The sequence below is a fragment of the Thunnus maccoyii genome, chromosome 21 (assembly GCF_910596095.1).
Source record: "Thunnus maccoyii chromosome 21, fThuMac1.1, whole genome shotgun sequence".
NCBI lineage: Eukaryota > Metazoa > Chordata > Actinopteri > Scombriformes > Scombridae > Thunnus > Thunnus maccoyii.
Window position 1 is genome coordinate 13,121,511 of NC_056553.1, and position 26,143 is coordinate 13,147,653.

Consider the following 26,143-nt stretch of genomic DNA (forward strand, 5'->3'; position numbering starts at 1 on the left):
TGTACAGTAAGAAGACACCGTGTCAAAATTTGCTTGTGGGAGCCATTCTTTGCAGTTGTAAGAGAGTTATTTAACATCACAATATAACTGTATGGTATGACAACAAATATTGGAGCGTACATTCTTACCTGCATGAGGGTAAAAACTGGAATATTTAGGTTATCTCTTCTGTCCACGGTAAACCTTTGCTGTGAGTAAGGACACATGAGCACTGGACCATCGATGACAGGATTAAGCTCAGGTTCAACTACAGCATCACAATGATAGCCTCAGTGTGGCACCTTGATACCAGAGCAGATCAGGACTTTCAGCAAGATAACGCATCCAGTCAGAGTTCAAAATTTGGAGAAATACTCAGATGAAATGATGTCATTGACCTGGCTGCTACAACCCTGATATCACTTCTTTTTTGCATCTCTGGAATGACTCAGACAGCGTCCTGTGTGAAGAGCATCCAGCCATTAAACCTGAGCAGTTGATGTTTATATGGTCAGCTTTTAATACACAAAACATGATCTAAATCTAAACAGAAGAGTAGCCAGAACACTAAAATTCACTTTCCTTTACATCCACACTCATAAACACGCCGTTTTTTGTTGCAATTGGTTTGTTTACATCAGTAATTGTTAATTCACTATAAAACATACTGTATTTATATATATAGTTTACATTGTAACCATTTAAGTCAACCTATTCAATTACATACAGAATGTGAGTATATTTGTAAATACAGATTGGACCTTTTAACACCAGGAATTTACAGGTCCCTCATTAAGTGCCTTAACGAGCAGCAGCTGTTTTTAAAGGCAATGCTGCATGCCACTTAACCGGGATTTATATTTTTATAAATGTGTTCATTCATTACCCATATTTTGACTTATATTTAAAAATGTTCCAAAACATACAACTAAAAGTTTTTGTTTTGTTTTGGGTTTTTTTTTCCACACAAGGAATCTGTCTGTCATTATCTTGAAATATGATGTGGTGACAGCATGTGTGGTATTTCCTGTTTGCTGCTTTTAATCACATACTCTCTCCTCTCTAACCAGGCAGAGACCAAATAGAAGGAATTTTAAGTATCAACCATTAATGTCAAAAGATTAGAAGGGGTTTTTGCTCAGAATTAGGCTTTGGTTAGGGTGGAAAGGCCACTGAAGCTACAATTAGACTGTGTGATACTAACACTCCAAACTACAGAGGTTGTTTAGTAAGTTTAGCTGCTTCTTATGGCAGATGGATATGTTACAGTATGTAGTGGGAAGAGAGACTTTGAGATATGTTGCGTCTATAGAAGAAAAAATAATGACAAAACACATTAATTGACAATTAAATGAATGAAAATGTCTAAAATTCACTTAAATTGCTGGTTTTACAGACTGACTTCATGGTCAGGAAAGGAACTCATAACTGGTAATTTTCTGATAATCCCCTCATGACATTATACACATTAGGGTTGCATTCATAAGATCCGATATGTGGCAATGTATTGTAAATGGTTTGTATTATATTATGTTTTCTTAATTCACAGGATTATTCACAAGATAAATTAGGTGACATTAGTACATCCACATGCTGCTCTACAAAGAATGCCGTACACTGATTATGCACTATTATGCACTTAGGATAATGGGAGTTGTCATAGAAAATGTAGAGGACACTATTATATGCATGAATTTGCTCGCTATTCATAATCTATTTACACATTTATTTCATCCTGTAATGAAGAAATTCTCTTTCACTGTCTGTCCACCAGAGAGCGCCATCATATCATGTTCTCTCAGATGTTCTCAGTTCCCAAGACTTACAACAAAGCCTTTCCTGTAAGCAGCAAAAGCCCTCTTTCTTCTCAAGCCCTCCAACTCCTACAGACACAATTATACCAGGATGAGAAGCACTTGTTGTGCTTCCACAGCTTTTTTGGAGCAATTAACGCCAGCTCGCCAAGCTGTGCAGTGAGAGGTGGAGAAGAGAGGGAGAAAGAGGATGTGAGCGGGAGAGAGAAAAATCCCCCTTTATGTTTGTCAAGGAGGAAGAAAGAGCTGTAATTATAACATTGGAGGCTTTGGATTGCGACTTCTCTCCTCTGTGTGTTAATTTGTGCATCCATCAGGTTTTTCGCAGGCAGCCTTTGAAAAGACCACACTCTTCCTGCCTCCATTTGTCTGTGAACACAGCAGACAAACTAAGCAGGGAACTTGCTATTTATTCGCCTAACAATGTCCTTACAATTACTAGTTGTGTGTAATGGTCCTGAGATGTACAAAATCCTCAAATATGCAAAAAAAAAAAACTGATATCATTAGAGACCCCTGATGTGATGCAGTTTCATTGAATTGATGAAAAGCGTGATAACATTTACTCTGAAGTCTCTTACCATGTCATGAATAGTGCACACTGCTTTAGCTTTTACACATTGAAATGAAACAGGAAATATAAACCGACTCCCTTCTTTCATTTCATTTCAATGGCTTATCATGCTGTTTTTACCTTTAAGGATCAAACTAACTGGTTAATGACTTTAACGTTACCAGCAGTTAATTTCCTCCCTACCCCGCAGTGGTCAAAGCCATTCCAATAAAGTGCCAAGCAAACTTTTTTTTCAAATCCATCAAAATGTCCTTTTGGAAAAGGGATTCAGTCGAGAGAAGATGAGACAGAAGGAGCATCCTCTGCTTAGTGAGCTGAAATGCCTTTGAAGTTTCAGTCACACTGAAGACTCATCATCACATGGCTCAAGGCAAGGTTAGGGCAAGTCTCAGGGTTGGCACTTCCTCAATGTTTTGAAGGTTTTCGCACTCTGGGCCATGGCATGTCACTCAGTAAGTGTCCTCTCAGAACATTAGTCCTATTGATGACTATGTTAACTGACACTCAGTTGATCAGGGGAACATGACATTACTCTGAATTGTTATGTGTCTGTTTTTCTGATTAGCAGCGTTTGATGGTGCCAGTGAAAGGTTGGGTGAGTGAGGAAAAAATAACAGAAATGTGAGTGTATCAACGGTTATAAATAATAGGTCTACGCTCTGAATCCTACATTCAAAGCTATATTGAAGTCTCAAGATGTTACTCAGCAAGTCAGGTGAAATAATCAGCATACTTTTTTTTTTTATTTGAAAAAATTGGGTTTTGACTGACAGTAATGTCTAAGTTTTCTTCCTGCCCTTTTGCAAGGTGTCTCTGTTGCCATGGTTATATCATTATCTGTGAACTGAAAGTAGAGGCTGAGCATTTTGCCGAACACAATGATAGGATGTAGATCTGAGCTAGAAAGACTTCATTGTTGTGCATACAATGAAAGAGAATGTGAGACTTGTAATCTAATATTTTCTCAATATTTTTTTATAATTCTGTTAATGCAGGTGTTGAACAGGGCAAATAATTATCAAGATTACATTTGGATTTGAATGGATCTGTATGGTTGTATTTATGTCAGATTTTATACGTTTTTGTTAGAATTGTGTCTGTATTTACAGGAAAGAATAATGGTTCAAAGAGTAGTTATGAAGCTCATTTTGGTGGCAGAGATGCTGTTGTCTTTAATGCCCACAGGGAGGCACCATCCATAAAAAGGGAACAGACTTAATCTTAATGGGATACTTAATAGTATATGAATTGTTCTACAAAGTTGTTAATATTTTATGTTTTCCTCCTCACATTCAGATATTGTCAAACCGATCTATCTTATCTTTAGGCTTTGAGTAGTAAGCTATCCAAAACTATTGAATTTTCCCTTTGACATTTATCTCACACCATATGGCAAACACATTTTAAATGAAAGGGGCACGCCAGCAATTTAGTATTGAACTTCCATAAAGTTGGGGGACTCACAAGAGACAGATTAAAAAAAAACAAAAAACAAGACTGCTCAAAATTGTGAGATATTCTGACTTTTAGTCCCAAGTATTGGTCAACTTCCAAATGTCTGGATCCTACATTTCCCATGATGAAACTAAAAAGGATCTTTAATTAGATCCACACTGCTTTGTCCACTTCTTTCAAACCCCACACTGAGTTTGTAACTCAGGCTAAATTTTAAGTCTCAAGCCCAAGATAACCCTGATGATCAGGGTCGTTTTTTCAAATTTTGGAAAGCTGACACCCACAGGACACATAAGATAAGATAAGGAAACTTTATTGTCCATTACATTACATGAAATGGAAATTTGCTTTTGGCATTCTGGCAACACAGTGTAAAACAGACAGTAGAGAACAGCTAAAATACAAAAAAACATTTTCAGCAGCAGCAGCAGTGCTCATGGACTGTGGGGGCCTGTAGACCATGGTCAGGGTGAGTTTGCTGGCATTGAAGCTCCTCAATTTCCTGAGGAGACAGAGCCACTGCCTTGCTTTTTTGTAAATGTAGTCTGCATTGGTCTGAAAAGTGAGTTTATTGTCAATGATTGTTCTCAGCTATTTAAAATGAGTGACCTGCTCCACTTCCTACCACCTCATGATAGCAGGCTTGAAGGTGGGCCCTGTGCTGCCTGCATCCATCCTACCTCCCAGACACAGCTCCTTGGTCTTATTGAAATCAAGGTCAAGGAAGCTGCCGTCAAACCAGATGGCAAGGTGGTTGATGTGCTAAGAGTAGGAAGGGCTGTTGACATACTGCAGGCAGACAACCATGGGCAGTATCATCACCATACTTTATGAGTGAGAGGTCTTTGCTGTTGTATTTTACCTCATTTGTATATATGGAGAACAGGAAGGGAGATAAAACGCACCCCTGTGGAACAAAGGTGGACACAGGACAAGGCTGCAGCTGACGCTCAGGTCACACAGGCATCTCAGGAGAAGATGAGGCTGGACAATATTAAAAGCTGAGGAGAAATCTGTAAAAAAAACAACCAAATGGACATATGTGTTGGCCTTGCCTAAATGACCATGTACTTTGTCCAGGAGAGAATGGCGTCCTCCACACCTCGGCTGGCTCAGTAGGCAAACTGCATGGGGTCCATGAGCTTAGCTGTTTGTGATATGAGTTCCTTGCTCAATAGATGCTCAATGCATTTGCCTAATAGAGGTGTGAAGGCAATGGGTCTAAAAATCAGTGAGTGATTTTGTGTGTGCTGTTTTAGGCACTGGGATAATGGTTGCCATTTTCCAAGCCCGGGGGACAAAACCAGTGTTGAGGAACAGCTGGGTGAAGATGGGTCCCAGTTGGATGGTACATTCTTTCAAGACAGTTCCCTTGAGCCCATGTGGCCCCAGGAGCTTTGCGAGGGTTGACTCGCCGGAGAATCGAAATGACTTCCTTTTCCTTTAATAACACAGGGGCAGGTGTCATTCCTGCACAGACAGAGTCACATTCATCACTGAAGTCATGTTTATCAAATTTAGAATAGAACATGTTCAGATCATTTTAAAGGCTAACAGGGGTCATCACATTGAGGGGCTGCTTTGTGTTTCCTTCCCATCATTGCGTTCAATCCCCTCCAAGACATTTTACTGTTTTCAATTTGTTTGTTTTTTTTTCCCACAGAAGCAGTACTCCCTGAGACAAGTAAACTGAACTTCATGCCCTTTAAAGAAAAGTTCAAACTGAGCTCATGTAGCAACATCCTAATTGATTTTCTTTCTTTTGAACAAGTCTGTGTCTCGCTAATAATATAGCTTCTCTGGAGTATGAATGTATGACCTCGTCTGCTACACAGCCTGCAACATAATGTGAATCTGTGGAAAACAGCGAGCATGGGTAAACAGTTTGACAGAACTTGCTGTGAATGTGGTTAAGGACAACAATTATCACAATTTCAACAGATGCTGTGAGTACAAGGCAACTGTTCACTTTTTAAGTACTTTGTGTTAATTGATTTATGAAGCTATTCTAACAGTAGGAGTAACTAATGCAGTGGGTTTGCAATCTCTAAGAGCACTCTTCACAACTCCATATTTGTTGGATAAATAAAACGTCTATGTAATACATACAGACAGTGTTCAAAGCAAAAGGGAATAATTCAAGGCCCAGGGTCATTAATCTGTTCAAATGTTTCCTGGCAACAAGAGGTACCTATCAAATCAATGTTGGTGCAACTCCTTGGGTAAGAAAAATATTTTCCCTGCGTATCATTAATATCGGTGGAGTTGTGTCTGTCTGGGTCTGTTTTGAGCAAAGTGTCTGTGTATTTGGCTTCAGCGAAGATACTTTTGTTTCCCGTTGTTCTTCAGAGATCTGAAACTTATACACAAGACGCATACATGAAAGAGACAGCTTCCTCGATGCCGCTTTATGGTGATTTATATTTCACGGGAGAGTGAGTGCATCATGTGGCTGACGGAGATAAAAGGCACAAGAGCGGGCAACATAAGAACCATACTTGGTGCAGATTCCAGAGGTCTCTTATCTAAGATCATCTGAGCATATCTGGGCCATCGTTATTCATCTGACAGTAGGTCATACACAGTCCTGTTTCTGCCCTGAGGTTTAGGGTCATTGTCAATCCACTCTTTAATTCATGAATAAGTGTGAAAGGCATGAAGGAAAAAAGTGAAAGAATGAAAGAAAGAACATCACACAGCAGAGCGAAGCTGTGTTTTTTTACTGACTAATTTCTATCTGTATGTTTATTATGTGGCGCTGTCCTTTTGGAACACATGGCTACACCCAGCGCACCGCCTCATAAATATGAATCTTTAACTATGGAGCAGATGAGTAAAATATATGAACTGAAAGAGTTAGAGAAATTGCTGCACCTAAAGGTTTGGTACCGCATCTATACTTCATAACTGGACTGCAGCCCCTCTTGCACTGTGGAGATGATGACTGGAGACACACTAGCCGTGGTCAGGCTGCTTATTGAATTCAAAGCTTGGAATGTGTCCTGCGCTGGGACAGTGTGTTCAAGCCGAGGTTTTGCATCGCAGGGGGTAGCACAGAATGGAAAGGTCTGAAATGTAATGCATTTGAAATGAAATGAAAAGGTGCCTCGAAATGAAATATGACATGCTGACTGCAGAGGCCTGGAGTCACCGGTCGGGACTCTATACTCAGCTCTATATGTGTGTGTGTGTGTGTGTGTGTGTGTGTGTGAGAGAGAGAGAGAGAGAGAATCTAAGTGCATGGCATTGTGTGAGCACAGGTTGAGTGTGTAATGTGATGCAGGCTGCCTTTGCTCCTGTGACTTCCTCTTCCACCCTCCTGTTCAGGCCTGATGGAGATTAAGGGCCATTAAAGGCTCTCTGCTGCATGTGCAGTTTCTATTGATCACATTGACTTAACCCACTGTAGCCAATGATCCGATTACAAGTGTTGTACCCCCATCCTTATCCCCTCCCCCTCCATCTTCTCTCTTCCTCGCCCCTCCCTTCTCTTCTTCCTCTCGCCCACCCTTCGTGGTTCATGGTGCTCTGTGGGGGTTGCGACTGCCTCTGCTGATGTCAGCACAGAGGCATGCCCAGAAGGCCCGAGCCCCCCTTGGCAAGCCTCTGAATATCTGCTTGCGTGTCTGTCTGTATTTTTGTCTTTCGGCCTTGCTGTCCGCTCGCGCAACTACCCATTCCTCGCTCCTGTGCTCTCACCATCTCCAGTCATCTGCACACACAGCAGGGTTATGATGAACCTTATTTCTCCATGAGAGAGATGGATTGGCCGTGCCCCAAAGAGCTAAATGAGTTGAGACAGTCTGAGAGGCATCAGCTCAAACCCTGCCGACCCCCACCCCCTGCGAACATCACCCCCTCCCATTGCTTGCACGGTCAAACAGCCCTGGGGGAGCTCTCTGTGAGACCACTGTGGTTATTAGCATTGACAGAAGCTCACGGAAATCTTCTTAGCTTCTACTGTACAGGAAGTACCCCACTATGCTGCTAATTCAAGGATTCCCACAGAACGGCAACCTATTGCCTCTCAAAAACGTATTATCTTAAAGCCATCTGGCACCAAATTGAAATCATATACAGGGTTAAGTTGTACAAAACTTTCAGTCCAGAACTGCAGCTTTACTAGTTGAGTTTTACATGATGGTCATACATGATGGGGATTATTTGACTGACAATTCAACTGCGTTCCTGACTAAAGACTGAAAACTCTCTGAATACAACACCAGTCAAAAGTTTGGACACACCTTCCTATTCACTTGAATGACAAAGCGTATCTAAACTTTTGACTGGTACTGTACTTCATGGACAAGGTTGATTCCATGTTAAATACTGTAACAAATATTGTCATTTTTTTAAAGTATAGTCATGTGCGGTGACAGAACTGGGTCTGATAGCTCATAGCTGTGTGATAGGAGTTGTTCTGTGTCCTGGTTCTATCAATCAGCTTTACCAGTGAGGGATTCACAGGACTCAAAACAACCAGGAAACAAAAACAGAGAGAATAACTGAAGCCACATCAAGCTGCCACAGGATGAATCACTACAAAGGCAAACATGCTGCATTTCACTTATAAGGAATTATACATTTCATAATGTAGCAAGGGATCTATATTCAAGAAAATGTTTTTTTTTTCTTCAGTGATTCTTATTAAACATTTGGATGCTTTGATATACAGTAAAATCCTCAGGGCCAGATCAGGGCCAGAGCTGGAACATGAATAAAAAGGAAGGTCCATTATATTCAGAACCAGCAGAGCCTTGAGAATAGGACCACATGGGTGGGTGTGGGGCTTGTAAACAGCTTTGCTCCCTGGATGAAAGGCTCACTGTGATGTGTGTCCAAGGAGAGAACATGAGAGTGCAACATTGTAATGTGAGAGTCAGACCCCTGAGAGCATAAAAGTCTGGCGATAACACAATTAAAAGCAGATTTTCATCTATTTACACATCCCTATCAGCAGAGTCATCCTCCCTCTTAAAAAAAAAAAAGCATACGAGATTACCATAAAGAAACCTAAGTGGTGTGTGTACATCTGGGCTTTGATATTGTGCACAGACTGGGCAAAGGCACTGACCTTCGCCGCTACCGCAATTACATCATAGGGCAGCTCCTGCTCTCATGCATATTAATACAGGTTCTGGAGGCATCACCCATACCTTTGATTCCCTAGGATCTGAGCTCACCATTGCATGACAAGTGTATCTGGACACAAAGTGTATGTAATGGTTTTCTGCTTCAGGAGAGATATAGACCACGAGCGAAACCAGATCAAAGGTGCGCACACTTTCACTGCAGGGGGATGAGAGAGATACTGTGTGTTTGTGCAGGCGAACAAGTGGGTTGTGCATTTCACAGAAAGAGAAAACGTGTGCGAAAATGACTTAGCACGTGCAGTCAGTCTAAAATGGAATAGCAGACAACCACACAGAACCATTTAACTAATAGCCTTGTGGTTAACACTCAAAGTTAGAGCCAAAGGTTAATCAGAATCCTCTTTTGTCTCATTTTGTGGCGCTATTATTGTCTTAATGAGGTCACTATAATTTTAACACAATAGGACATTTTATTTCCGAGCAGATATATTTAGACTGAACCACACATGATGCCGCTAATTGCAGGAGTGTCCTGGGTGTATCCCAGTGTTTCCTCTGCATTCATTCAGCAGTGGGGGGTCACCACAACAAAAATGTTTCCTGTCACACCAAAGCTTTTCCACCGCAGTCTGTGTTACCATATCTGAGGCTGAAACAGAAACGGATAACGAACCCCAACTATTAAACCCTTAAGGAATAACACTAAAAAGAATTACAAGGGACATTGGTTATCTTTTCCTTGTCTTGTTTTAGCATTTTGCTGCAGAGAACCTTGTTGCCATTAGAGGGCCTCGTTGTTATAACATAAAGCTCAGAGATGGTCGCTTCCATTTTCTTGCAGCCATACACTGATTCGATTCCTGAGCAGAGACAATGCTGATTCAATACCTCTGAATTTGTTTAAATAAAGGTGATGCAGGATATTCACCTTATACATATTTGTCTAATAATTCTGCTTGGTTGTTAAAATCATATATTTGAACACACAGAACATAAATATCACTAGATAATTCCTGTAGGACCAACTAGCAACTGTAAGAATTATGTTTTCCTCTGATTGAATGAGTGACAATTAACATATTTGTGCTGTTCTTAATGTAATATTTTTTCTATTATTTAAAATATAATTTGATTTAATATAATAACATAATGGAACAGTAGAGTACACTGACTGAAGACTAGCTGAATTAGTACATGACTCTTTATTTGTATGAAGCCAAACTGCTCTTTTTGCCATCATGCCATAAAAGGCCTGAAGCAGCGCTAACTTCTCAGAGCTGTGAAAGAGGTTTGCTCACCAGGGAGCCAATATGGGACTAACCATCATATGAATGGGCTCCATTTGCTGCTACTACACTGATCGTGTCATGCCTGAGCACAAAAAAAATAAATCTGTACAAATAAAAAAAAGATTTTTTTCATTTCTTTTTGGCATTTAGGACTGGATAAAATAAGTGAAATGTAGCAGAGAGCAGATGGATCTGAATATGAATCAAACTCAAATTGAATGACAAACTGAACACACACTGAATGCTCCGTATTAGTTACATCTGATCACTGCAGCAGCATTCTCTCATATTAAATCTCCATAATGAGTAAATTAGTGGGTCTCCATCTGTGGCATTGCAAACTTACAGTCGCACATGCTGGCTATATTCACAGACTCCTGCTGGGTGTGTTGGTGGAGAATAAACATACAGACAAGACATTATTTCGCACACTTTACAGCACAATGCACAAAAGCTGCATTATACTGTAGCTTGCATGTACACAGTAATTTGTGCACACACTGCTGAGAAAATGTTGGCACAGAGAAGGCTTAATTTACAGTGCGAAGTCAAAAAACGGACAGGTCTTTCTAGCAGTACTATTGATCTGACTGCTCCACCCCCCCCACCCCCTCGCTCTCCCGCCCTCCCTCTGTGGTTACATTTCTTCCTGTGTCATGGAGTGCACTGTAACATATATCTCAGATTCATTGTACATTCGTCATTGATTTACCATGCCTCTTGCTTCATGCTAAGAAACAGAACACAGCAGCTTATGTTTGGTGTCAAGCGAGTTTGCTTTTCCCAAAAAAAAAAAAAAAAAAAAAACCCAACAAAAAAACAACAACCATAGACTTTGAGAGGATACTCTTGAGAAGCCGTCAAACAAAAACAACCTAAAAAACAAATGTCTCAATTGACTTACTTTGGCCTAGATTCAACTCTGTGCTCTGCTGCCTCTGAGCGAAAAGTGAGAGAAAATGCTCTCATAAAATACTTGTGCATTATCTTTTATCTGTTATGTTTAAAAAGATCAGTGCGCATAATACGGACCTCCAATAATTAAAAGCAAATGTACAACACAGTGTTTTAATTTCAAGATGAAGAAAGGGGGACATACATTTGAATGAATATGCAGGCAGCCTAAAGGAGGCTGTGAGTAATTGCACAAAAATTGCAACCCATAATTATGTTCTCAGTCATTAACACTCTATCTGGGTGGAATAAAACAATCCATATCACAATTTAAATTGCAAACCCCTTTGCAAGAAATAAAAAGCGTCTTAATGCTTTTATCTGTGTGTGTGTGTTTCTGTGAATATTTTGGATATGCACAAGAAAAAATATGAGAAAAGATGTAGGGATGTAGTGTACATATGCACACTACAATCACAATCACATACACAGGAACACACACACACACACACACACACACCCATTTACATATCATCTGCAGCCATCTGCTCTAAATGATAGGTAATTAACTCAGGCCTGCCTTTGTCTCTCTGGCTGGTCGGCTGACATATAGGAGCTCTTCAGGAGAATATACGTGAATCAAGGACTTCAAAAGAATGAGAGGACAAGAGAGTGAGTGAGAGGAAGGGCGAGGAGGATTGGATGATGTTTGTGAATGATGCTGCATAAACCCAGAGAGGCAGCACAGAGAACCATTACGATGATGGGAGCAAAAAAAAAAAAAAAAAAAAAAAAGAGGGGAGATGATGGAAAGAGGACATGCTGGGTCAGAGAGGATGTACACACGCACACAATCGCGTAGGCACACGCGGTGCACTCTCTTTCTGTGTGTGTGTGTGTGTGTGTGTTGAACCTGCCATGTAGCTCACCTACAGTTTTCCTGTCAAGGTCAAGCTGTATTAAACAGAGATGCTTTGCTCTGTGTAGGCTGGAACAGAGAAATGCTAAAGCTAACATTGGCACCACCTCTTCTATCCAAAAAAACATAATGAGCTCTGGATGCTACTTCAAACATTTTTCTTCACACATTGTGTAATGAGAATGCAGGGACTGACCATATTTTATATTTTACATTAATTTTTTAAAAAAAATATTGGTTAAAACAATAACAAAAAAAACTATTGTGAAAACTGAAATATTTCAGTGCAAAATGTTAAATAAAAAAAATCTCAAAATTGAAATAAAACCAAAATGTGTGTATGTCTTAAAAATGACAATAAAAAGATATTTTTTTCCCTCCAGACGGTGCAGATCTGATAAGTCCATATCCTTCTTATCCAGCAATGTCTGCGCCTCCCAGTCACCCTGACATCCAGGTCTGTCTCTATTACAGCGGCACAGGGCTATAATTAGCCAGGTATCTCCTGCAGTAATGATGAGTGGGAGAGAAGCCCTGCATCTACCTGCTAGGGCTTGGAGACAGCTCAGGCGGTGTGTAGGAGCCCCGTTTCTCATCAAATGGGGACAATTAGAGTGTGTATGGAGATGTGATTCCAGGTAAGAGGTGACAGAGAGCACGGGCGTGGACGTTTGTCTACACGCTCAAATAGAGAGGGGACTAGGGCTGATGTCGGAGACTGAACAAGACAAGGGTGGCGGGGGAAGAACAAGACATACAAAGACTCCAGAGCAGATCAAAAAAATAGATGTGAACAAAAAAAAAAAAAGAAATTCATGGACTAAATTTAAAGACTGGATATGCCAGCACAGATGTAAATATGAGGGCATAACCTCAAGAGCTCAATACACTTAAGGGAGCATCTTTGGTGTATAGGGTGTGGTGCAGTATAGAGACACTGACAGATGACCTGATGCAGCAATTCCCCAGCGGTGTGTGTTTTACTTTGAGAGAGCAAGAAAGGCAGAGACAGTCAGAGAAACACACAGAGAGAGAGAGAGAGAGACATAATCAAGATGATGATGTTTAAGATGATGATGGTGGCGGCTCCTCTAGCTATCTAGATCCCACATCTGCAGTCAGCATACCCTCTAACCGCAGTGTCCCTCCCCAGACGCCTGCCTGACACGTCTGCACCGGTCAGCGGGATGCAAACACACTAATGCACCATTCCAGCAAACAAACAGACAAGTGTTGCCGCAGTAATTGCAGTGATTAGGAGATAAGCGCCGGGAGAAAACCCCGCGTTATGGAGGAAGCCCCCCGTGTGACCTTTTGCCAGGCTGCAGAGCCGGCGCTGCAGTGGGATTCCAGACACGTATGACTAGCGCCACATAGATCCACAGTGCAGGTCACGGTGGTATAAAATATGGAGGCACATAATCCCCCCTGCAAGCCAACACCACAAAAAGCACCTTGAGCTTGGCTTTCAAAGGGTGTTTTGAAAGCCAAGCAACAGTCTAAAACTGTGATATTTTCACCAGAGTACAATAGTCACGCGCCAAATATTTTCAAGAATCACAGTAGAGTGTGGTTCACAACTTCTAAACCTTCAGTAAAATTATTTTACATAAATCATGTGTGATCTTTATAGAGCCTCTTGGCTGGGATTTTTCACACAACTCCCACAATCCTCAGTTTGTACAAATTAATTCACACAATGTCTGCTTTATTTTACACGGACTTTTCTAGTTATGTAAATAAATAAAAGGTATGTACAATATATCTTAATGCTTTTTTAAATTATGTGATAGTGTTTTATATTGAGGCACACTGTTGTCATGCCCCATGTTTATAATGTGATGATAATTAAGTCAGGTGTGCTAACACTTAGTTGTAGTACATTTGACATTTAATTAAACAGTGAGTAGTTATTTCATTCAGATGTGTTTAAGCTTGCTAACGTTATATGCGAAAGGTGGACTATTTAATTAGTATTTAGGGCTGCAACTAACAATTATTTTCATTATCGATTAGTCCTTTGTTCACTAAAATGGTGAAAATGTCGATCGATGTTTCCCAAAGCCCATGATGTAACCTAAAATATCTTGTTTTGTCCCAGTCAACCCAAAGATATTCAGTTTACTATCATAGAGGACTAAAGAAACCACAAAATATTGACATTTAAGAAGCTGGAACCTGAGAATTTTAGCATTTTTATCTTAAAAAATGACTCAAAACGATCAATGGATTATAAATATAGTTGGTGGTTAGTTTTCTGTCGATTGACCAATTGATTCAATGACTCATCACTGCAGCTTTTTTAAAAATGTATTCTCCATTATTATGAATGTACAATACAGATTTTGCTAGTGATTTATGAATTTTGCTGGAGACATGAAGGTCGGACTGTAAGAATTATTTTAATTGTTATTGATTACTTTTGGACGCAACAGGGCAGCATTTTGGATCTTGTATTCATTTTTGGTGTCTCTAAGCCCATGTGAGCTGGGCACAGTTGTTTGTATGACACCATAATAAAAACTTCACTCAGTCATTCATTAACTACACTTGTACAGTATATCACACACAAGGTATGTTATTGTCCAGAGAAAAGCTTTGAAACATTTTTTGTGTTGTATGAAAATGCACTGATGACATTTCATGCACATGAGAATACATTTTTTTCTAAAATCTGCACTTGTTTAGAAACTGGTTTTTATGTTATCTGGTACGCAGAAATACATCACTTAAGGCAAGAAAACAGGGTTTTAACTGATCAACAAAAAATACACACTCAGAGCAGAGTTAATATACTTAATCTCAAAACATCATACTAATCCAACCCACCGACTCCACATCCAAGTGACAAAAGTTCATTTTACTTAACGTGCTCATTGATCTGATGCAAACTCATGTAGCAACAAGTTCGACAAGAATGTAATTCAAGTTCAAAAGGCAGTGTGTTGATACTGAGTTTAACGCAGACGGTCAAATGTTTATGCTTGTTGTGTTTTTCACAGCAATGTCATGGCCGGTAAAACTGGCTTAGTCACACATACAGAGCTGAAGGTGTTAGAGGAAAATCAATGGTTGGATTGCAGTGTAAGGTCCTCTGGGTGAGGTAAACACAGTTTGCTATACATTCTGCCTCAGGAATGTTGCAAAAAGCCTCCAAAGAGGGAAATATGTGTATTAAATCCATGAAAACACACACACATGAATGCATGCATGTACATGACATAACATACAAATTATTAGTAGTATTTTTCCTCACTATAGTTTTCATATTTGTAACAGATGGGGAACAACATTAGGTCACTGTTACTTATGGTCCGATTGGTTTAAAAGGTGTCTCATGTTTGAGCCCATGTGACCTCCATCCACCACCCCTCCTTCCCCCCCAATCCACTCTCTCTCTTTCTCTCTCTCTCACTCACACACACACACACACACACACATACACACACACACACACACCCCCCTCCCCGTTTCTGTGCAGCTCCCCAGCTCTCAGGCTATGAAATGTACATCACACCTCCGATCTAAGGGAATCTCACCCCAAATCCTTCCTTTGAATTATTGAAGAGGACCAGAGATTATCCTCCAATCAATATGCCTTGCCTCTCCTCCTATAACATCAAATGCCTTCGACGATCGATCCAGCCAATCAGAGGAGCTGCTGCAGCTAGAAATGCAGAGTGTATTGTTCTGCATTGTTTACACTGACACCGCTTGGCATGTATAATAGGTGTGTTTATGCTCGGGAAAGGCATGATTGCTGATTGACTTAGGTTCTCCTGTGTGTTTTTGTGTCACCGATAATTCCACCTGTTTGTTTTGTTCTTGTTGTTAGCAAGACAATCAAGTTTAGCAGAGATTTCACGGAGCCCAAAGATGGCTTTTTTGAAGTGCGCTATCTATCTACTGAAGAATATCTTTTTAATGCGCATTTGTGAGAGGGAGACAAAAAAAGATGCAATTATGTATAAAAAGATACACAATCATTATTCACTTAATAAAAGTTTGAATCGTTGAGTTGTGTGATGTAGACATTTTGTTGACTGCCAGCAGAAAAGCCCCTGAAAGCTGAGTCAAGCACTGACGGAAGTCTGTTCATTTCACTCCCCAAAAGCACTTTTTTCTTGAAGACAGCAAGTGCAAGTGACTTATGGTGATTTTCTTTTTCAATTACATGCTGAAAGGTAAATCAACACCTCGCAACCTTTTACAATGAGCAGAATGAATACAAACATATGCCTGTAACCCTACAATTATACAAGGCATACGCACTCTCCCTCTCGCAGGCCTATATAATGATTGCAGGAGGCGCTGCTCTATTATTTGCGAAATGGAACGCTTGATGTGTGATTGTTGTCAGTCTCTGGTAAAAGCTGTTGGTTCCTCCTTAAGATGCTGTCAGGCTAGTGTGCCTTTTCTCCTGAACACACAAGTTGCACATTTAATCTGCGCTGATAATCGTGTTATTATACAGATTACCTGGAATGGGCCGACATGCAAGAGCAAACGCTTCGACGCTGGAGGTATATTCTTTGTCAAACGGCACACATATCCGTTACATATGTAGAAATACTTCTACTTAAAGGCACAGATCTGCTGTACCTTTAATATGGGTTTGCCACTAATGTCTTACTGGAGTTATTATTTTATGCCCATACACATTCAAATACCTACACTTGAGCCTACACAGATCTGCTGTTGCATCTCTCCACACACTTGCACTCTGCAGTGGGATGGATGTATCAGTGGGGGCCAGATGATGGCACTCTTCTCTCTGTACCAGGCTGCTGGATGCCCCCACCGCGTGCTCTGACTGCATGATGCAGCTGGCCTCATTTTAATGATTTAAATCACTTGAGGTCCACCGCCACACATTTTAGAGGCTTGACTGAATTTATCCTCGTTGATAGAGATCAGTGCCCTCAGCCCTGGACGTTGCCAGACTACAGTAGAGGGAGAGACCTCTCCGACTGACACGATTGGATACAGCTCTCCGCTCTGATTTTACTTTTGATCCCGCCGCTTTGACTCTGGCCCTGGGGACAGATGAGTGGAATGGAGCGGTAGAGATAGAGTAGAATGCCACGCACTCTTTTCTATCTCACTGGTCAGCCTTTTATACAGATGCAGGTCTAGAATGAGTGCTGTTAAAATGTAGACTCATGTGCTCCTTTATTAATATCTGGCATTTTTAAAGATCTGCAAACATGGTGCACCCATGCACATATGAAGTATGGCTACTTTCTTCAATCAAACAAGCAAGTGAAGTGCACTGGTGGCCTATAAAATAATAATTCTGCTTATTTCAGCTCCAAAAATGCCAGAGCAGAAGCACATGCTGCATCTAATTCTTGCACTGTTGCAAGCAGCTGCCCAACACTTTGAGTCACAGTAAGAAAAAGCTGTTTTTTTTGTTTCTGCTGTAAAGGTAGGTAGAAACATACACATGGGAGTTAAGTGCCCCTTTTCAACAGCAGGGCACAGCGAGGTGGAGGGGGAGGACTGGATGAAACAAGTGCAACCTCTACAGGGGAGGTTTAGAAGCCTACATGATGCTAACACACATACAGTAAATCATACACACTCACAAACAAACCTGTGCAGCAAACAACAGGTCATTTAAATACGGCTTTTAGCCTTTGCACCCTGAAAATTACTGACACAAGCATGCAAATAAAACCACATTCAGTCATACAGTGCATACACACCTCCGTACATGTGTGTTCAGTCATAGCGGTGCAAAGCCAATGATTTTTCCCAGAGGCCCCCTCCATGTGATTGGGCACGCTCAGTTAATTCCCTCTGTTGACCTGGAGCCCGATGCACTATTGATTATCTGGATGGCAATATGTGTGTGTGTGTGTGTTTGAGTGTGTATCTGTAATGATGCGTTGGTGAGCCACAGGGGGCACAGTGCGACTAGCAGCATGGCGACAGAGGGCACCGTGGTGCGCCAAGGTCAAATGAAGGACGTCGGCGAGTGCTGCAGAATTAGAGCTGGGAGCCCGAGCCTGCCTGAGCGAGGGCCGCGCTGCAGAGGGAGAGCAGAAAATAGCACAGCTGAGGGAGACAGAGAGACAGGGAGAGACAGAGCACATAAATAACAGGGCTAAGATTTCACTATTCTCCTCATACTCACTCACCTTTGCTTCAAATATTTTGACAAGTAGCCACAGATTTGTGTTGCCTGAAAGCTTTTCAACCAGTGGTTCGTCGGATGAGAGATTTGAAGCACGTTTTAGCTCGGCCTAAAAAGCAGAGAGGAGTTTATGTATGTAGCTTATGTAAGATTTTCATGAGTAACAGAGCAATATTACACTCGGTTACGTAAAATTATTTGTCATGTCAATGTTCACTCGAGGCAATTATTACTTTGAATGTCCTAACATAGTGTGTGTCTCTATGTTCCTGAATATTGATGCTTTTTACATGTCTTACTAAATATGATTGGCTTGTGTATCATATAAAACACATGCTGTAATCCCTTTAAGATTGACAAGTTACTTGGCTCTACACTCCACTTCCACACAAACTTTCTCCTGTCATCTCCTTTTCTTTTTTTTTTGTCTCACTCCTTTGTTGTTCCCAATATTTCTTTTCCCACAGTGTCATCTGTCATGGGAAATTTGACCCACATTGTGTAATTAAACAATCAATAGCTCTGTAATAGCGAGGGATGTGTCCAGACCCGAACTCCAGCCACCATGACTGATTGAGATCTGTTGTCTTAGATGTGTGGATCGGAGTCCGGTCCTCTGTGGACCGAGTGGGCAGAATCAGTGGACACAAAGCTCTGTAAAGGAAAACCGCTTGCCTGGGAAACGCATGGTGTGATTACTTTTGCAGAAAGTTGAGGAACACAAGCAATTATAATGTAGAATGTGAGATATATTTTCAATTTGACCATTTAAATGACTTTTTGCTATTTCAATAAAAACTGCTGTAATTGGAAACATAGTTCATTCTACTGAAGTTTAATTATTTCAGAGGACATTAAGGTTTGGTGACTTTATTGTCAAGGCTAAACTGGCATAACTAAAAAAGGGATACTTAACTATGGACATCAAAGGCTCTATCAAATAATGTATATACAATTTATAATGCATAAATGCTCACTTCATTTTTTAATTTAATTTGTGCAATGGCGAACATATACGTTTACCTATTATTAGATAAGCAACAGTATGTGTGATGTACTGTCTGCATGAGGCTGCTTTGAATTACATTACAAAATTACATTACATCTAGTAAAGTTTATATTTCTCCCTGCTGCTGGAATAATAAGCGACTGCTTCCTCGCCAGGTGTGTGGGTGTTAAAGCGTATAGTGAACAAGGCTGTGGCCGAAACAATGTGAAATTCCAAGGCAGCTGTTAAAAGCCAATTGTGGTGTAGTTTTGAAAATGCCAACAGCCATTTCTTATCTCGCATCACAACAATTAAAATTGTCTGGGAGGTAAAACATAATGAATCAAACCTGGACTCGTGGGTTTCCATAGAAACATGTATAATTATGGTAATTAGACCATTGTGAACAATCTATTCTGTCCAAATTAAGTAAATATGCATAGGGACCTAAACGCACTCTATCGAGAACATGTAGAAACGGGTATTCTTGACATTAAAAGCTAAAAGAAAAACTTTTGACCCCTTCAGGCATAATGACATTTATTAGAACATAAGGATGGAGCTCTCTCCATCTCTAAGGATCCTAAAGTAGGAGAGAAAAATACAGTAGAAGGGGTAATTATAATAAACATTTCTTACATTTGCATGCTCACACGGCAATGTTTGATATATATCAGTGTCTCATTCTTTGTTCCTCTATTAATTTTTGTCAGCAGGAAACTCTAGTTGACTTTTCTGAATTGTAAATTGCAAATTGTACAGCTGAAAAAAGCACAGATCAGCAAAGTGATCAGTGTGACATTGAACAATGTGAAGTTAGCTGTTGACAATTATTTATTTATTACCTGTAAAATTGAATAGAAACACACTAAAGTGCACCACGCAGCTAATGTGGATGACATTTCAAGACAAATTTACAGCGGTCAATCAGGTCAGTTCAGTTTGAATGATTCAAATAGCTGAGATTACGCCTTTATATCAAATCAATACAAAAGCCTTGTGCTGTATGAAAGCGTGAACGTTTGCATCTCTTCTAAAGATTTATGCAGCTACTCTAAAAGCCACGCTTTCAAAAAAACAGTCAAAGGTCAGCGGTATAGTGTCAAGCAGAGGCGTCGCCTGTCACACTCACCCTGTAAACCCTGACCTCTGAGGTCAGACACCATCCACAGCAGGTCACTGGGTTCTTGGTCACATGGTCGCGCGGGTCTGAGGGGACGCCATACGAGACATGAGCTACAATCGCCGCATGACAGGAAAACACGGCCGCTGTGTAAAGATTAACCTCCGGCTTCACATCCTGTCAAATGCTGCACCTGAGCAAAGTCTAAGAGTTACAGTAGCGGTTATATATAACTGTGCAGAAGACATACAAGGACTCTGTCTGTCATCATCAATGCAGGTCATTCTGTTTTTGATCTACTGTAATACAAAAAAAAATTCTTCATCACAGATATCACACTCCCCTTCACTCTCACTGCTAATAATATTGATTCCCCTTCATGATACGTTGTCAATGTAAATTGTCCGCTGCGAGTTTTCAATTGATTGAGCCAGTTGATGAGGGAAATGTTAGCACGGTAACAGTAAAGCCATTGATTTGTCAAGTGATAGATAAAAAGCATTTATCATTTTGGAGTGCCCATGATAATTAATTGATATTGATTGAAGCAGGCGGTGAATGCTGATACTAAGCAAGCGGACTATGAAGAGGCAGGAGAGAAACAACGATCCAACATTCAAGCTGCTCTCATGCACAGAGTGTCCTCAGAAGTCTAATACTGCTCTTCACAGCATTGAAGAAGTAAAGGAGATAGATATGCAGATATCTTGTGTAATTGAAGGCTATTATCATAATGCACTCTACCTTGTGTATTCATATTCAAATGGACAGGTTTGAGCCGAAAATATTTCACAACCCTCAGCCCTGATTGCAGATTGAGAGTTAGAGAATGGTGACCACTGATTTAAATTACACATGTGAAGAGGTAGGATGAGGGCTTGTCTTCTGTCTCCATCTAGAAGTTCATGCAATTTAAACATCAAATTATCAAGTTCAATATTTGATGTTTCCACTATTGCTGTTAAGAGGAGGATATGAGATCCACTTGTGCTTTGTTATAAAATGGAGATTCCAGTATGCACCAAACTCGCCTGTATTATCTGTGGAGACTCGGTGCTAACAGGCAAGTCATTTCAATGATGAGAAGGGAGAATTTTACAAGAACAGCCATTAGCTTCATTTAAGTTGAGAGACTAATGTAGCTCTCTGAGCAAGAAGTCTTCCTTTTAGCGTAGTACATGTCGTGCTCCACACATATGATATCCAGCTATCTGGTTCAGAGGAAAACCTTTTCTCACCTACTGAGCCTCTTCATCAGCGATGAGAGAAAGCATTTATCGGGCTGAGACAGCAACACGCTTTTTAGCACCAAACCAATCTGCTCAATTCTCCAAACACTTTGTCATACAGAGGTAGCCGACGGCCTGGATTAAAGAAGCTCTACCCTTTAATTTCTCTATGATTGTCACTTCCTTACAAGCACCCCAGAGCCTTCTCAGATCACTAAATCATTTCCTTCACTCTCTAGAGTCAAAGGTGGCTACACAGAGGGGACCTCAGCTTAGTGATCCGCAGGAGCCCGGGCACACCTCTTGGTTATATTTATTTCTCTGGGAAATATCAAGAAGCTTGCTCTAGGTGACCCTCAGTGCGCTGCAATCACACTCCGCAAAGCACCCTGTAATTACAAGCACCATCTTCTATTCATCAGTGGACAGAAAATGCCTGTGAATATGATGGACTTCTATGTGCTGGTAGATGGCATAATTGTAAGTCGTGTGCTGATTTCTCTCCCAATTAAATGCCAATAAAAAAGGACAGCGGAGGAAAAAGTATTTGTTGTCCTGAAGTAAATAAAAAAAATATTTAATTTCCATTTCAAATTCACTTGTTTGACATTTTGGGGAAATAAGCATATTCGATTTTGTGCCAGGAGGAGAAGATTGATATAACTCTGATATTTCTGTCTGTCAGATTAGCTGACAGTTAACTTATTTAGCAGAAAGGCTGGAAACAGAAGTAAAAAACTAGTCTGGGTCTGTCCAAAGATAAATAAATCCACCTATCAGCACCTCAAAAACTCCCTAATAAACAAATTATATCTCGTTGTTCAATTCATACAAACACTGAAGTGTAAATATGACTAGTTGTGGTTTTATGGGGGATTATTCTGCTCTACTCATCTTTCTTGGCCACGTGTAGTGACCTCTTGGAGTCTTGTCGTCACTGCGAGGTTGTCAGGAAAACAGCACAAATGATCATTTTTACACTTAGATTGTTGTACAGATTTTCTTTTACCTTTCTACAGAGCTAAGTAAGCTGTTACCTCCTGTTTTCCGTTTTCATGCTACGCTTTAAGGGATTGATATGAGACAGGTATTTGTCTACTCATGTAACTCTTGGAAAGATATTCTATTTTATTCTATTCTTTTATGCAATTGCTCTATGCATAGTCATAACAAAATCAGACAAGTTTCATGGATTTTCCAACATGAGTGTTTGAAGGACATTAAAAAAAAAAATTGAATTGAGGTTTAGCTATTTGTTATGAAAAGTCACTCAATTAAGGCCAATGATACAAGAGAGAATGAAAGCAGTCTCTCTTTTTAATGAGAATTAAGAGGTTTGAATAAATATATCAGCTCCACAATTATGGGTGCAGTGGACAGCTGAAATGTAGGCAGATGTCAATTGAGAAACTCGTGTAAAAACCCACTTTATCAAAGAGAGAGAAGGAGCTGAAGATAGAGACAAAAGAGAGGTTGGAAGAGGGGGGAGAAAATTAAAGACTGAAAAAGGAGGGTGGGATGGAGAGAGAAAAACATAAAGCGATTCTGAGATTTCTCCACATGCTTTTCCCTGATTTGCTGAAATTCATAATCCTCTCTCTTCTTTCCCACACCCAAGATCCTTTCCCAGCATCCATAATTCTAAGCACCGAACCAATCCCCCTGTTCATTTTAAAACTCCATTGTTTCTTATCGCGCTGAAAGTGTTTGCAACAAACACCTCAGTTCGTTTTGTTGCTGTTTTTTTCCCCCATCGCTCACCGTTTTTTGGGCTTTGAATCGAGCTCATGCAGTGACCAAACCCTACGAACGACCGGCGTAACACACACACACACACACACACAACACAGTGTAGCAGCCTCTTTCTCCGCTGCTAAATATACACTGTTACACTCATCTCTTGTTATATTTTTAATGGCTCCAGTGCACTCATGTTGCAAAGTCTCTCCAGGCCAGATTCTTTCTCTTCCCCTCTCTCCTCCACGGCCCTTATCCCTCTCGCCTCGGGGCACTCGCAGGCCTGCCGAAAGAAATCACCCCCGCATCACTGGAGACATGCAGCACCCCCCCCCTCGCTGCTAAAATAAACTCCTCACCTTCCCTCTGTATTGTTAGCCCATCAGTCTCGCTTTCAGGTGAACGGGGCTGTTTCTCCTGTGCTCTCAAGCTTCCTTTGTGGGTTATTTAAAATCAGTGCAAATGAAAATGGTGGTTTATGCTTAAGTTGAGCATCGTGCTAAAACAACGGAGAGATGATTTTTTTAAGTTAAAAGCTATAGGGTCACATCATGCACCTTGCAGTTGTAGTGTGTTCCCTTTCTTTTTCTTTGTGTGGCAACAAATTTGGCACATATAGACCTGGAGGGATGAGGAAAGCATAACGTGGTCACAGACGAGTACAAGTGGATTTGTTGCAGCAGTTTTGTCCCCGTTGGTGTCCTGGGCAGAGCTCCTCCATTACACGAAGCTCCATGCAGCTGTTCCAAAATGGCTGCTTCTGTGTTTCCGTTTGTCTGGTGTCAGAGGACTGAGCAGGGAGGAAATATGTGCTGCTGCGGATGCATACAGATTAGGATTAGAGCGTGAGCTGCAGCGTTGGGGCCTTTGTCATTAACAGGCAGTTTTAATCAGGGTCTGTCCCAGGGCTCTGCTGCTCGCCTCAGGAACCCTGCAATCCTCAGAGAGCAGGAGAGGCAGAGATAGAGGGAGAGGAAGAAACAAGAAAAGAGGAATGACAGGCGATACAGGGAGGAGGAGAGGATGAGGAAGAGAGAGAGAGAGAGAGAGAGAAAAGAAAACGAAGACCCCATAGTATCATTGGGAAAAGGGTGGGGGAGGTAGCGTGCAGAGCGAGGAGTGCTGGATGTGTTTCTGCATCTACATGCTCTGTATATCCTGTAGTAGGCAAGATGGCTGCTGGATGTGCTGTGCTCTTCATTACGCTCTCACTATGAGCTATTGATTTTGCTCCGGCCCGGTGTCTGTGTATTATTTAAATGTTAAGATGTCAGTGTTGGTAATCACAGGCTCCATTAAAAGGCGGGCAAGCACGGCCACAGCCACAGACCTGCAGAGAGCCCAGGCAGGCGGATGAATTATTAAGGAGAGGATGAGGTGGTGGGACATTTCCACCGTCGCCCTCGCGAATGTCATCCCACTCAGCCGGGAGACACACAGGCACAGGCTGGCTTGACAAAAATCGACAGTGACTTCCTCCTCCCCCCACCCGGAACCGGTTTGATCCTGATTGCAGACACTGCAGCTGGCAATTTCCAGAATAATCTGCAGCTCCAGCCCTGCCTGCCCTGCCCCCCACAGATCCGCCAGCTCTTCCCACCCCCACCCTGCCTTGTGCCCCGGCATCCTCTACGGCCCTCCAGCAGCATCGATAATATGGACAGGAGGAGAGGCCTTTGATTTGCTGAATCAGAGGATCCCATCTCACCACCACTGTGTGTGTGAACATGTAGATGAGAGAGACACAGAGTGTATACATGGAATCTAACGGGGTGCCAATAAAGTCAATAAAGTGACAGCATTTTTTCACATATATTTTCACAAAAACAAAAATAGGCGGTTCGCAGCTGAGATAAGAGCATATTAATGAAAAACAAAGACACTAGTACATAAAAGTTTATGGGTTTAGTGTAGATATTTGTATATTAATCAGTAAATATGATTAACAGATCAAAATTACTGGCCTGATGACATCTTTTCATGCCATTACAACCTTCAGAATGTCAAAATTCTTCATCTGCGTTTATATTTTACTATCATGCATCCGCCCATTATGTGCTTTAATGTTTATGATTTGATCGAGGTGTCAGAAACAATTACAGCGTCTTCAACACCCTAGCTTGTTTTTATGATGTTCATCTGGAATAACATCAGCATTAAAACACTGATTGGGATGTCACTGACAGTACTCTGGAGTGTGATGGAAATTGAATTAAAACAGAACGGCTCGTCGTTCGACTGAAATTGAGAATAAAATGGAAGCAGCCAACAACTTTGGGGTGTCACTTAGATAGTGTTTTCTGTCATTCATCAAAGCCCCCCCCCCCCCCCCCCCCTCCCCTCATTACGATGCATCATTTTATAGGCTGCGCAGGGCTAGAGGATCGATTGTGAACACTGGTAAAAGTTCTAGCTGCCTTAATAGATAGGCTTTGTCACTCACTGCTGGTAAGAGGAAACCTAGAGAGCGAGGCTGTCCTCCCACATGCACGCTGCTTATAAAACAAAAATAATTGTCCTATCAGAGGGCTTTTCCTCTCTGAGTCAAGTTTATTAATATAGCTCTTCATCACAATAGTGTTTCTTAAAGATCAAGCCTTGCTAGATCTAACTAATGAACAGATACCTAACAGACAAGTAGCAATCATTTAGGATTCTGGCTTTGTAACATGAAATCCTTAAATGTTTGACAAGATCCCTGCCTAACTTAAGAGTGATCGTGTATGATGAGGCGGATGTTCATGTGTTGTATAGGAATAATTGTACTTTAAACAAACACTTGCTATAAAAGGATGAAATATCTGCGACTGCTTCCTAGCAGTTTTAATTTACAGCCGTTTTTTTTTTTAAACATGACTTAAAATGCAAACACAGCAAGATGTGTACATAAGAAAAGAGATAATTATTTGA

General features: G+C 41.0%; 1 protein-coding gene across 4 annotated transcripts in view; it reads right to left on the minus strand.

The window, feature by feature from the left end:
- Positions 1 to 4,119: 4,119 nt before the first annotated feature.
- The window catches only part of LOC121887765, a 112,549-nt gene continuing 90,525 nt past the window's right edge, over positions 4,120 to 26,143 (minus strand). Inside the window, exons 10-13 of one of the 4 annotated variants that reach the window (XM_042398725.1) lie at positions 20,277 to 20,353; positions 18,161 to 18,265; positions 17,726 to 18,048; positions 4,120 to 4,835 (exon numbers count right to left, since the gene is read on the minus strand). In XM_042398725.1, coding sequence (XP_042254659.1) covers positions 17,977 to 18,048; positions 18,161 to 18,265; positions 20,277 to 20,353 — 254 coding nt within the window. In that variant the 3' untranslated portion in view covers positions 4,120 to 4,835; positions 17,726 to 17,976. Of the gene's footprint in view, positions 4,836 to 4,893; positions 5,293 to 17,725; positions 18,049 to 18,160; positions 18,266 to 20,276; positions 20,354 to 26,143 lie in introns of those variants that run through there. The other 3 variants (XM_042398726.1, XM_042398728.1, XM_042398727.1) reach the window with 3 other exon arrangements.